This window comes from Ranitomeya variabilis, chromosome 3 (genome assembly GCF_051348905.1).
Source record: "Ranitomeya variabilis isolate aRanVar5 chromosome 3, aRanVar5.hap1, whole genome shotgun sequence".
Classification (NCBI taxonomy): Eukaryota; Metazoa; Chordata; class Amphibia; order Anura; family Dendrobatidae; genus Ranitomeya; species Ranitomeya variabilis.
Window position 1 is genome coordinate 175,059,193 of NC_135234.1, and position 14,524 is coordinate 175,073,716.

Below are 14,524 nucleotides of genomic sequence, written 5' to 3' on the forward strand. Positions count from 1 at the left end.
TACTGCGGAGACTCTGCAGGGCATGTCAGAACGTGTTCATCATCCTCGTTCTATGCTACGATAAAGGATGTAGATCTTCTATGTATTCCGGAGGGTTTTACCCTGGTATCTAGCTATGCTGCTTATCCTCAGCTTTATTCTGATCTTACATAATTTACTACTATTAAATTCTGCATAAATGAATACATACACCAATTTTATTTTCTAATGTGGATATTGTACATGAAAGTATTCAGATTTAAAGTGAAACAGAAGCTTTGGCTCACTCATTTTATTGAAGTGCACCTTCAGCTATAATAAGCACACCATATACGCAGAGAAAAGATGCTGAGGAGCATATTCACAATCCTCTCTATTAGGCATTGCTGCTATCTAGTCATGGGCTGTTCTTGACCGATGCGAGACAAAGAGCCGACTCTATGCTGGGAGTGATGGGAGCCGCCACCGAAGTAAGAACCACTAAATTCTCTGAATGGCTCTCACTGGGCATAAAATGACGGTGGTTGGCAGCCAAAACTCTGCCCACTGGAACCAAACTCAGACCTCACACATCAATTTAATTGGCTGTCTGCAAGTAGGTTGGGTGGGCAGCGTTTCAGCCATGTTCACCTTTGGTGAACACATATTTAATAGGGATCCAAAAGAGTCGTCTCTTTTTGTTGAAGGGAGCCAAGTGACCCAGATTACCAAAAAATGCCAGAATGCCGATCACTACTATATTTGTTCTATGAGATGTACCATTCTCTCTCTGTTAAAAATGAGCTATAGCCACTTTCTCCTATCAGAGTCAGATCCCAACATGGCATCTGAAATCATGGGAATAATGATCAGAGCAGGGGTATAAGCTCTCTATCCTGCCATTATGTAGGCCATGAGGTGCTTCAGGCCTTCAGCCTATGAGCCAGAATAGTCATGCACAATACATTAATGTGCCAGCGCAACATACCCAATGATGGCTCTGAATTGTGCTGCCAGTGACAGACCGCTGACCCCACAGTCCAAAACTGGGTTCAGCTGCTACATCTGTTGTACATTCAGGGTAAAAAAAAAATAGTCATACTACTCACTGGTGAAAAAGAGGGCACTATCAGGAACAATTTGGGCTGTGATAATTGCTTTAGGCAGAAAGAGTGTTTTAATAATAGTGCCCGCAAAAAGTAATAACAACCCTTCTTCTTTCCCCACATAATGAAAAAGCACACAATTATTAATAATTATTACTTTTTAGGTCAGAAAGTTGGCATTAATATTATCAAAGCTGCATTACTACTATCATGGGTTACCAAGGGGTAATACTACTTTGTACAAGGGGAACAGAGGCATTATTACAGTGTAGGGGTACTAATATGAGTACAGTTACTGTGAGGGGCATAAAAGGGGCACTATTATTGTTTGTGGCCTCTGAGAGGATTAGAGAGGAAACATTAGTTTGTGAAGAAAAATGGGCGTAAAACTAATGCCTTGCACAGAATTATAACATTATGTGTCACACCAAGTTGAGTAATAGGGGCAAGTGGGCAGCAACATGTTTAGAATCGTTCACAGCAATATGTGGGAATTATGTAAGTTCACTGGAAAACTGAAGAGCCAAAGATGTCTGAGCAGCAAACTCTCCATGGTGGTCTGGGCAAAATGGAGAAGAAAAATGAGTGTGAACAACATGGGTTTTTTATTCAGTAAACAGCATGATAACATTACTGAGTCTCTATTGAAAGGTAAAGCTTCCACTTTGGTGGTATTACTTGTGCATTGTATAGTAGTATTATTTGCAATATTGGTCTTCGTACTGGGACTGTGACCATAGTACATATTGTGTCACTCTTAGTACCGTGTTTCAGCATTTCATGCCTCATTTTTTACTTTGCCCAGGGTCACACGTCTAAAATAATCCATTACTATGGCTGATAATTCTGATGTGGTTTCAAGTGACCTTTCTCCATACAGGAAATAACTTGCATTGTGGCTCCAACTTTTATGCAACTTTCTGTGTAGACCCAGCCAGAAAGCCCAATACAAATGGAATTTTTCTGTTTAATCATGAACCATGACAGCTACCTTTCCAAACTATAGTAAATAAGACTAAATCACTTTAAAAAATAGTAAAAGAATCTCTTTAAGTTAAATGGAGTATCCCTGCAAGTTCATGCAGCACCACTAATTCTGGAACAGTTTTTCTTTTTTTTCTGTGCCCCTCCTTTCCGAAGTTTTCCCCTTTAGTAATAATAATGAAATTTTCCTATCAACCTATACCATAGAACTTGTGTGGACTCTGTTTTGATTGGCCAGAAAAGGAGGAGAAAAAGCAAATGACCACAGAGAAGTTGTGTGGTACACGCCCAGTAGGTTCAAGGGAAAATTTGCATAATTATTACCTAGGGGTATAAGTTTGAAACAGAGGGGAACAGAAGAAAAAGAAAAACTGTCTGAAAATCAATGGAGCAGCACATATTAGAGGAGATTCTCATTTTAAATTTAAAAAAATATAGTGAAATGTCTTTTTAGGCCAGGGTCACACTTGCGAGTTCAATGCGAGAAACTCAAACGAGTCTCTCGCATCAATACCCGGCACTGCCGCCGGCACTCGGGACCCGAGCGTGTGGCTGAATAGGAATACATGCAGCCACAGGGTCCGGTCCCGAGTGCCGGCGGCAGTGCCGGGTATTGATGCGAGAGACTCGCTCTAGTTTCTCGCATTAAACTCGCAGGTGTCACCCCGGCCTTAAGTTCAGTCTGACTCAGCACAAGACATATACTATCACCCCCTTATATGTGCTGTCAATAGCTGCGGAAATGAACAGCAGTAACATGAGAGAGGAAGACAGATGTTCAACTCATGGTAATTGCAATCTGATTTTCTATAAATGTAAAGCTGGTGGCATGTGTCATGTAAACATTCTTTTGTTTTTTTGAGTTGGCAGTACAGAACAGAAATCATTTTACGAAGGTATAAAGTTTGGTTGGGCACAGTATATCTCAGTATAACTGGCACTATACATCTCTGGCCTATGACAGCTATTTGGCATTGCTTTGCACAGGTTATCTAGATACAAGATTAGGACAGCCATCTAGAATCCTTGCCCTGGGTGAAACAAAACCTTGTTACCACTCTGTTGTGTATGTTTTGATCAAAACAGTGTTCACTATGTCCCCCATGTCATCTACTTGTACTATTACTATTTACTTACTATAGGGTATATGCTAATTTTATTTATTTACTGAGTTTTGTCTGTGAAATGGCAACCATGTGAATGTGCACCTACACATTTAACTCATAGCAACTTATGCTCAGGCTCATTTCTTTGTTTTTTTTCTGTAGTTTCTTGTACCTTGTACAAACAGGGGCTTTGCCCCCTTTTCTGAGCTAGGCATTTCAACTATATTGCTTCCCATGGGCAGGTGTCTGATCTGTCGGGTCTTTGTCCTGCTCTGTTCTTTTTCACTTTGAGGTTGGCTGACTAAAAGTAAGTATAATACCAGAGACAGGATAGGACCATCCTGATTGGGTACACCTTGTTGCGGTGGGAGGGCTTTTACACTTTTTTTATGAAAATATTGTTAACTAAGTACCGTATCTTATTTACATGTATTATTACTACTTACTTATTTACTTACTATAGGGTATATGCTCTTTTTTTTTCTTGTGTTTTGTCTGTGGTGTATGTGACTGAATACATCAGTGACTGTCATTCAGAAGAGGGTGAAAAAAACTAGGAGGAGCTCAACACACATGAACACATGCTCTTCACCGATTTCTGTGCAGAAAAAAAGCTGAGTTCTTATCAACACACAACTTGTTTTATAAATGTATCCTCCTGAGGGTCATGAAAGCTAGATATTGATGTTCTTCTGGCAAGCAAAGTGACAAGTTTTTACTTTGTACACAAATCTTACAGAGAGTCCTGGCACCTCAGAAAGTATCAAGACCTAGGGTATTTCATTGAAGTCAATGGTTATATATGACCCCAGAGAAGTAGTTCTACTAAAAAAAATGTAACTGTCCCTTCAAATTAGACTCTCTTAGTACATACCTGTAAAATATTCACATAAAAGGGATCATAAAACACACAGAGTGTCAGTACCCAACCTATTCTAGCCCTGGAACAGTAAGAGTAGTGTGAGAACTCTCCTCCGGGGCAGCTGTTGTGATCCATCACAAAAGCCATGCAATGTTCTGTCAATGTGTGCTCAGCTTTGTCATTAGGACAGAGTAGTGTCATTCACCTCCAAACGAGACAGGTGCATGCTAGAAAGGAAACTTCCAAACTTAGATACCTCAAACTCTTTCTTTCCCACACACTTTACTTTATTGTCTGTTTGAATGGGTAACTTAGGCCACATCTCCTCATTGTGGTATTCTAGAATGTATTTTTTCCATATACTGCCTTTATAGTCAATGAAAGACATTTATATAACTCTTACTAGAGCTCTTCATTGGAAAAGAAGTTTGCTTCAAATATAAAAAAAAAATCATAAGTCCAAATGTAAATTTGGGGAAAGTATTGCCCTTTAGAAAATACTTCTGAAAATGTGACGCAAGTCAACAAATTTGATGAATGTTTGCAAAACAGAGCATCAAGGGAAACCTTTAAAAATGGGCAGTCCGATGATTTATGAATGCGACATCCATCCCAATTCTACTGTCAGCATAATTTCACATGCCTATTATGTTCTTAAACAATTCGGCACATTAACAACCAAAATAACTTCTCACTCTAAATGACACTGTTTTAGCTTCGGTTTTATGGAGCTTCGGAAGCACCCTGAAGTATGTCCATTCTCTTGAAAGCAAGAACCCTATGCCTAGAAAGATGCTGGAGTAATTCTCATGGTCAATGACTGTCATATCCTAAAAGATCTGTCAGAAGTGTTGAAACAAGAAGTATATTAGATTAGCAAGTATTCTAAACAAGGAGAATTGACTCCAGTGTCTTGGTCTTCATGGCACTCCAACTGTCCTAGATTTAGCCTTACACAGTTACATAAACCCTTGCTACACAATCTTGGGCACGTTATATATGCTTGGTTCTTCGGTGACATTAATTTGAGATTCATTACTTCAAACATTACTACTATTTAGCATTGATAGGTAAAAGGTTCTGTTTCTAACACTCTGTAGCCTTCAGGGTCCAGACATTCAAATCACTGCCCCCCCTCCAGCAAGAGAAAGATTTCAGAAAAGCCTCCAGCCTTGCCAGGACATCTGCACTCTTTGTGTATACATTCTTTTCTCTAATGCATACAGGATGTACAGAAGAGCAATAAACCTCAGGGTCGCTGCTTTAATAAAGCAAATGATTGCAATATTTTGTAGATTGTATTTAAAATAGACAGCCTATGTTTTACATGTTTTCATTTTAATACGGCAAATTATCGCAATATTAGATCTGATGTTTTAATTTGTTTTAGTGAAGAAAATAATTGTGATATTAAATAAAATTGTAACACTTCTGTACTAAAAGATAACATTGCAAACTTCAAACATGTATTACCATATATTCTTTCTTACAATGTTTAGACTTTTTAGCCTTCCTGTATTGTCCATTCATTGTGTAACAAAGGCATAAGCTATGTATTTTATTGTGTGAACAGATTTCTTACCAGCTCCTGCTTCAACCTTCTGAGGTACTGGTCCATATTCTTCATAAATGTGATCAGTTGTGGAAGTCCATGTGCTTGCCCTGTAGGAATGTCAGAAATGAGTGCCCCAGCCTTGGTAGCACATTGTCTCCTGCAGGCTGCTTCCAGCTCAGCTCTCAGTCTTCATATACTTATATTAATGATGTAGAAGTTCTATGACATCAATGTCCATTGAATCCCCCAGGACAGGACCATCACTTTGGAGCTCCTCTTCTTCTTTTACTGCTCTTGCTTCCTCCTGTGAGAATGTGGTAGCTCAGAGTAGATTGCTTGACAGTCTGATTCCTTTCCCATGGCTGAGAGCAATGTGCAGGGATAGCCGCTTTCCTCTACAGCCAATGGCAGCTCATCCTTCCTAATGAATAGACAAGCCCTGCTGATGAGTAACATGAAGCCCACAAGAGGGGGTTGCTAAAGCACACTTCACCCTTCTGTGTGAACCCAGCACTACACATCCTATATGTGCTTTCCTCTTGAACTAGCAAACATTAGATATAGCGTACAGGCTGGACAGATTACAACTGATTGTAACTTGGGTGTACACTAGTGAGGTGACATGTTTTGAACACAACTTTAACGTTTATATGCTAGCTCTTGTGGGGTGTTTGAGATCTACAGCAAATCCTATTAATTGTTTACCTACCAGTTTTCATGTTTTTTTCTATTAAATACTACTTTGGGTTGTATATACAGCCTGGCATGGACAACGCCAACAAAGGATCTAACATGATGCACAAACACTGTATAAAACAAAGTACTAAGGGTTCATACACATATCAGTATCACACCTCTGAACACCCTCCTAAATTTACAAACACAAAACGCAACCCATGAAAGTGTACAGACCTTATTACTGTATCTCTGGCTTTCCTCTGATTTCATATGGATGTTTTATTTTTTACAAGTCTAACCAAAAAGAAATCTCAGCAGGATTTGCTGTAAAGGCAGCGGTATTCACTTCCACAAGATCAATACACGATTGAGAGACTCCTGTGTGACGACATGTCTGATCTATGCCTGACAAACACCTGAGTAGTCGGGAAAACTGCTAGTTGTTACCATCTTTTCAGTTAGCCATTAAAAGGCATCAACCACTGAGGACTCTCAAATTTAATGTTTTCTGCCTGATAAGTGACATTTACCCTTCTCAATTATGCATATTGTCTCTTCAGGGAGGAAGAGAGCTAGAACTCTAGTGCAACCTATTGGAAGGTAACAATCCTACAAGTCAATGTTGACCCGCTAACGAGCCTTGTCACATGACTTAGGATAATAGCCAAACCAGAATCTCAATTTGCAAACACTGTGTTTCGGGGTACTGCCCCTCGTCAGTGCAAAGCGGAGATCTGTTTCGGCTGTGTGAGAGGCGCCAGACCGTTATCCAAGAAGTAGCGTTTCTCCTTGCGGAGATCGACATGCTAAGCATGCCGAGATGAGGAGACTTAAAGCCGCAATGCTCCTCTGGGTAATATGCTAATTATGCAAATTGTCTCTTCAGAGAGGAAGAGAGCTAGAACTCTAGTGCCACCTATTGGAAGGTAGCAATCCTACAATCCTACAAGTCAATGTTGACCCTTTAACGAGCCTTCTCACATGACTTAGGATAATAGCCAAACCAGAATCTCAATTCGCAGACACTGTTTTTCGGGGTACTATTTACCCTTCTCAGTGACACTGTGTCCAGTGTGTTTATTGCACAGAGTTCAGGCCACAGCTATCCCTTCTATTTGCCACGTTGACTCTAGCAAGACAGTGGTCTTTTCAATTCCTGTCTGATGCCTTTAGGTAATGGTAAGGAACAGGATATGTCATAAATATCTGATAGATGTTTAGTCACATAAGTTGAAAAAAATATATAAGTTTAGCAAGTTCAACTTTCCTTGACCAGTTATACATTATCTATCACTAGATCATTTAGACCTCACAATGTATTTTCAGCTTAACATCATGGGCTACTGCCCATAAATTCTCCTGTGAAGATGTTGCAAGATGGCTAGGCACTTAGGCAATAAAGCAGCCCCAAACCCTTTGGTGTTGTCTCATTTGTCTATCATATACATGTACGGTGTGTTGATGGTGCGGGTTCGCTCTGAGCGCCGGCATGATAAAAAGAGGGTGTCTGCACTATAAGAGAGCTGACACCCTGCAGCAATGCCCATAATCAATGCTAGCCTTGATCTCTTTAACCCCTCCGATGCCGAAGTCAATAGTGACAGCTATTGGTTTGCAGAAGGAGGGAGTTCTATGTCTGCTCTGATCGGCACAATGGGATTTCAATAACGTTATGTTGATGTTCACCATGGTGACCCCTGGCTGAAAGATGGCCGCAAGGTCACCAAGAAGTAATGGTTAATCACAGTTTACTGTATTGTTGGAGATTTGTGATGTAATATATGATCTGGCCAGTAGAGGGCAGCAATGAGAGACTGGGTTGGAGCAAGGGGGTTTTGGTGGTTGGTGGGTGGTTAAGAGTAGCCGAAGGAGAGTCTGGGTGGAACTGAAGCTGTGAATCATTGAAGAAAGTCTAGATAGAGCAGTACAGCTCTGGATCTGTTGTTGGTGACTCTTGCACGCGTTGTTCAGCTTGACATGAGTCGACTCAGTGACGACAACTAAGTACACAGCATCTTGGGCTAGGCCACTTTAGGCCTTTTCTCTAAGGACTTAGGGAAGCCCTGCGTTGGTAAAATAGGCATTCCTTAATAACTTTAAGACAGTGTTTCTATCTCTAAGGTCTTAGGGAAGTACTGCATTGGAGAGATCGGCATTCCCTAAGAGCTTCAAGATGACGTTTCAGATTATTCAGGACTCGGCCCAGCAAAGACTCTCCTATTTCAGGCTAAGGATGTACCGATACCATCTTACATCTTAATAAATATATGCACATATATACCGTATATACTCAAGTATAAGCCAAGATTTTCAGCCCATTTTTTTAGGCTGAAAGTGCCCCTCTCAGCTTATACTCGAGTCATTGTCCCAGGGGGTCGGCGGGGGATGGGGAGCAGCAGGAGTGGCAGCTGTCACATCATACTCACCCCCACCTGACACATCTCTGCACTTCCCTGCTTCTCAGATGGTCTCTGGCACCTGCAACTCTTCGTGTGTTCAGCGGTCACATGGTACTGCTCATTAAAGTAATGAATATGGATGTGCCTCCACTCCCATAGGCGTGGAGCGCATATTACTTTAATGAGCGGTACCATGTGACCACTGAACACAGGAACAAGCTGCCGGAGTGCGCCAGAGACCATTGGAGAAGCAGGGACTTGCAGAGACCACGCCAGGAGAGGGGGAGTATGACAGGGGAGGGTGAGCCATTTGATATTCACCTGTCCCCGTTCCTCCGCCGGGCTCTTTCTTCTGCATCCTCTGGCTATGATGTTCAGGTCAGAGGACGCGATGACGTGCTTAGTGCGTGCCCTCTGCCTGAAAAGTCACTGCAGAGAGTCGGAAGACACAGCGGCACGCAGTGGTGGAACGGGGACAGGTGAATATCGCAAGTGCCAGGGGCCTGAGCCAGCAGCGACTTTGGCACCTGGTCCCCATAGAGCGCTGGTGTCCCCGCCTGCTCAGGACACTGGCACTCGGCGCCCAGCAACAAGAGGTGAGTATGTCATTTTTTTTCTAATCGCAGCAGCAGCATATGGGGCATATTTTTCTATGGAGCATCTTATGGGGCCATCAACCTTTATGGAGCAGCATATGAGGCATATTATGCTATGGAGCATCTTATGGGGCCAACAACCTTTCTGGAGCAGCATATGGGGTATATTATTCTATGGAGCATCTTATGGCGCCATCATTAACCTTTATGCAGCATTATATAAGGTATATTTTAATATGGAGCATCTTATGGGGTCCATCATGAACTTTATGGAGTATTATGTGGGGCGTATTTTGTATGGAGCATCTTATGGGGCTCATCATGAACTGTATGGAGAATTATATGGGGCTCCTGATTCCATATGGATATTCAAAAACATTTAACCTACTGATGTCTCAATCAATTTTACTTTTATTGGTATGTATTTTTATTTTTGAAATTTACCAGTAGCTGCTGCATTTCCCACCCTAGGCTTATACTCGAGTCAATACGTTTTCCCAGTTTTTTTGTGGCAAAATTATGGGTATCAGCTTATACTCGGGTCGGTTTATACTCGAGTATATACGGTAAATAGCCCTATACAGGTCCATTTAGTTAGGAGAAAAGACCTCTTCGAAACTTCAAAAACTCCTCCAATTAGATGATTACTAAAGTACTGGTTCAACACTGTCATTTTACTGATTTCTATATAGAAAGGGTTAATTGCATTGTATTTTGCTTCCAAATAACTTTTAATCCTGTTTAATTGTACCTGCATATACTCTTAGTCGATGTTATTGAGAGTAATTGCTGTCGTATTTATTACTTATACACTGTTTACCTACCATTAGTGTTGAGCATTCCGATACTGCAATATCGGGTATTGGCCGATATTCGCGGTATCGGAGTTCCGATACTGAGTTCCGATACTTTCAGTATATAGAATACCGGAATCGGAAGTTCCCATAATGCAATGACCCAGTTTGATTTGATTCAGCCAATGAGGAATCCTAAGAAATGTGGGCACATCCTGTTATGCATGTTAGGTATGTAACTAATGGCATGGCTGTGATTGGCTGCTGAAATGATGTCATGATGCACTATAAAAGCAGCAGCCGACATTTTGGGTTTACTCTGCTGTGAATTCAGTTAGGGACAGGACACTGCTGTTCTGACCGAGGGACAGTTTGAGACAGTGATTTGCTTTATTGTGCTTTACCCAGGCTACTTTAGCAACCGCTGTGTGAGAAGCTTTTTTATGCCTTGCAGCGCTGTTCACGGCTGTCTGCAAGGTCTCTGTGTGTGAGTGCAGCTCACGCTGTAGTCTGTTCTGCAGCCACATCTGGTTGTAGTCTGCTCAGCGTGCATCACTGCCTCATACTGTTACATTGTCCTTTTTTGCATTAGTGCTGCTGCACTTTTTTGCTGATTTCTCCTATTAGTGTGGTTCCATCCGTATCTAGCTAGATTGCGTGCACACACTATATAGGAGTAGATAGAGGAGTTTTTCTGCAGCCTTGCAGCGCTGTTCATGGCTGTCTGCGAGGTCTCTGTGTGTGAGTGCAGCTCACGCTGTAGTTTGTTCTGCAGCCACATCTGGTTGTAGTCCGCTCAGTGTGCGTCACTGCCTCATACTGTTACATTGTCCTTTTTTGCATTCGTGCTGCTGCACATTTTTCCAGATTTCTCCTATTAGTGTGGTTACATCCGTATCCAGCTAGATTGCGTGCAAAACCTATATAGGAGTAGATAGAGGAGCTTTTCTGCAGCCTTGTGCACTGCAGCCCCAGCCAGATTAGTAGCCTATTTTTTGGAGCCTCATCTATTGCATTGTAGGTTACCTTCCTGCATTGTAATAGCTACAAAGTTTGTGATACTATCGGTTTGACATCTTTGGGCACATCCCGTGTCTTTTTGTTAAAAAAAGAAACCTAAATAAAGTTCACCAAACACTCCACTTTACAGTTGTGTAGGCCACATTAGCTCATATTAAAGTCTAGTCCACACTTTAAAAAATGTGTGTTTCTTATACCTGTTAGCAGCTGTTCAGGAATAAGCACACTAAGCCCTTAGTACTTTTCTGCCTATCTTTGTCAGTCTACCAAGATGAAGAAGGCAGAGAGTAAGGCACGTGGTCATGGGCGTGGAGTTTCTGCAGGGAGAGGTCGTGGGGATTTTGTGCCTGCTGCGGGCACCAGTGACTCAGCATCCCCCAGTTTTACCAGGGAACAGTCCTTTATGCGCAGCTTTGTAGGAGCTCGCCGTACCCCACTGCTGCAGAACGAACAAATTGAAGCCGTTGTCGGATGGATGGCAGCTAACGCATCAACTTCAATTAGTGCCACATCCTCTCAGGTCCAGAGCACTGAAGAGCACCCATCTGTCTCTTCACCACCTGCCAAATTGCCCAGGCAGTCAGAGAGCCCTGGACAGGAGCCATCTCTACTTCTGTTCTCTGAATCTCTTGGCTTGGAAAGAGGAGGCCAGCCAAGCAGCATTCGAGAAATTGAAGAAGTAGCAGTATGCAGTGATGCGCAACTGCTTTGTCTCTCTGAATCTGAAGAAGTGGGTGGGCCAGTGCCTACGGTCAGCACACCTCAGTACGCATCTGATGATGAGACTCTGGTCCCACTTTCTGGTGCATACTATGCTGCCGAGACTACCCAGGAGAAGCAGTCGTTTGAAGAGGGTAGTGTAGATGATGAGGTCCTTGACCCATCATGGCGTGAGGTACAGGAAGGTGGTGGGAGCAGCTCTGAGGAAGAGATTCCCCAAATGGCCCAAAAAGGAGGGAGAGGGAGGGGGCAGACTGGGTTGCCTGTAGCCTCCACTTCGGCACCCATTAGGAGCATGCCTCTTCCAAAAGCCAAAACGAGCGCACCCAAGACTTGCAGTGCCTGGTCCTTTTTTGACACAGTTGCAGATGACATTTGCTTGGTCAAATGCAAGCTGTGTAATCAGAAAGTCAAAAGAGGGAAAAGTGTCAGCAACCTCAATACCACAAATATGTGGAAACGTGCAGACCAAGCATGTGGTGGAGTTACAAAAACACACTGAAGACCTAGGCCAACCTACTGCACCACCTACCACCTCTTCAGCTCGTGTTGTAGCCTCTTCCTCCAGCTCACACACAGCTGGTTCGGCTTCCTCACAGTATCGCCATGGAAGAACCTCTGGCACTGTTGGACAGAGGCACAGTGTAATTCCACCCACGCCACCACGTTCTGTTGTGATCCTAGTGGTAGAGGATCTCAGAAGTTCCAGCCAAGTCCACAAACACAAAATCTAGCTCATAGGGAGGTGGCAACTTGGCTGACCGTATATCTGATCCTAGCACAACAACTAACAGTAGCCGGGGAACGTACCTACGTTGATTCTAGACGTCTCGCACCAGCCGGAGAACTAACTAACCCTTTCAGAGAAAATAAGACCTCACTTGCCTCCAGAGAAGAAACCCCAAAGGTATGATACAAGCCCCCAACAAATAATAACGGTGAGGTAAGAAGAAAAGACAAACGTAAGTATGAACTAGATTTAGCAAAGTGAGGCCCACTAATTAATAGCAGAAAATAGAAAGAGGACTTATACGGTCAGCAAAAACCCTACCAAAATATCCACGCTGAATATCCAAGAACCCCCGCACCGACTAACGGTGTGGGGGGAGAATATCAGCCCCCTAGAGCTTCCAGCAAAAATCAAGAATCACATTGTAACAAGCTGGAACAAAATAGCAATAATGCGGATTAACAAAAATAAGGAAGCAGGACTTAGCTTATCTTGCAAAAAGCAGGAGACCAGGAGACAGGAGCCAAAAGACATAGACTGATTACATCGATTCCAGGCACTAGACTAAGTTTCCAGGAAGTCTAAATAGGAACACCCAAGGCCTAACGACCCAGGTGGGAACAAATCTGGAGAAAGGCAATCCAAGTGTCATACCGCTAGTGATCACAAGAGGGAGCCAAGAAATTCAATTCATAACAGTACCCCCCCTTTAAGGAGGGGTCACCGAACCCTCACCACGACCACCAGGGCGATCAGGATGAGCCGCGTGAAAAGCACGAACCAAATCGGCCGCATGAACATCAGAGGCGACCACCCAGGAATTATCCTCCTGACCATAGCCCTTCCATTTGACCAGATACTGAAGCCTCCGTCTAGAGAGATGAGAATCCAAGATCTTCTCCACCACGTACTCCAACTCGCCCTCAACCAAGACCGGAGCAGGAGGGTCAACAGAAGGAACCACAGGCACAACGTACCGCCGCAACAAAGACCTATGGAACACATTGTGAATGGCAAACGACACCGGAAGATCCAAACGAAAAGAAACCGGATTAAGGATTTCCAAAATTTTATAAGGACCAATAAAGCGAGGCTTAAACTTAGGAGAGGAAACCTTAAGAGGGACATACCGAGAAGACAACCAAACCAAATCCCCAACACAAAGTCGGGGACCCACACCGCGGCGGCGGTTGGCAAAACGCTGAGCCTTCTCCTGTGACAATTTCAAGTTGTCCACCACATGACTCCAAATCCGCTGCAATCTATCCACCACGGAATCCACCCCAGGACAGTCAGAAGATTCAGCATGACCCGAGGAAAAACGAGGATGAAAACCAGAGTTGCAGAAAAATGGCGAAACCAAAGTAGCGGAACTAGCCCGATTATTGAGGGCAAACTCAGCCAATGGCAAGAAGGTCACCCAATCATCCTGATCCGCAGAAACAAAACATCTCAAATAAGCCTCCAGCGTCTGATTAGTTCGCTCCGTTTGGCCATTAGTCTGAGGATGAAAGGCAGATGAGAACGACAAATCAATGCCCATCTTAGCACAAAAAGATCGCCAGAACCTGGACACAAACTGGGATCCTCTGTCAGACACGATATTCTCAGGAATGGCATGCAAACGAACCACATTCTGAAAGAACAAAGGAACCAGATCGGAAGAGGAAGGCAACTTAGGCAAGGGCACCAAATGGACCATCTTGGAAAAGCGATCACACACCACCCAGATGACAGACATACCTTGAGACACCGGAAGATCTGAAATGAAATCCATGGAAATGTGTGTCCAGGGCCTCTTCGGGACTGGCAAGGGCAAAAGCAACCCGCTGGCACGAGAACAGCAAGGCTTAGCCCGAGCACAAATCCCACAGGACTGCACAAAAGAACGCACATCCCGCGACAAGGAAGGCCACCAAAAGGACCTAGCTACCAAATCTCTGGTACCAAAAATCCCAGGATGCCCTGCCAACACCGAGGAATGAACCTCAGAGATAGCTCTGCTGGTCCATTTGT

The 14,524-nt window shown here is 43.2% G+C and overlaps 1 protein-coding gene across 1 annotated transcript in view; it reads right to left on the reverse strand.

Moving 5' to 3' along the window:
* INKA2 (inka box actin regulator 2) overlaps nt 1-5,941 on the reverse strand; it is a 68,557-nt gene extending 62,616 nt beyond the window's left edge. Inside the window, exon 1 of the mRNA XM_077294896.1 lies at nt 5,599-5,941. Within this exon, the coding sequence (XP_077151011.1) occupies nt 5,599-5,643 (45 nt within the window). The 5' untranslated portion in view covers nt 5,644-5,941. The remainder of the gene's footprint in view (nt 1-5,598) is intronic.
* Nucleotides 5,942-14,524: the final 8,583 nt, after the last annotated feature.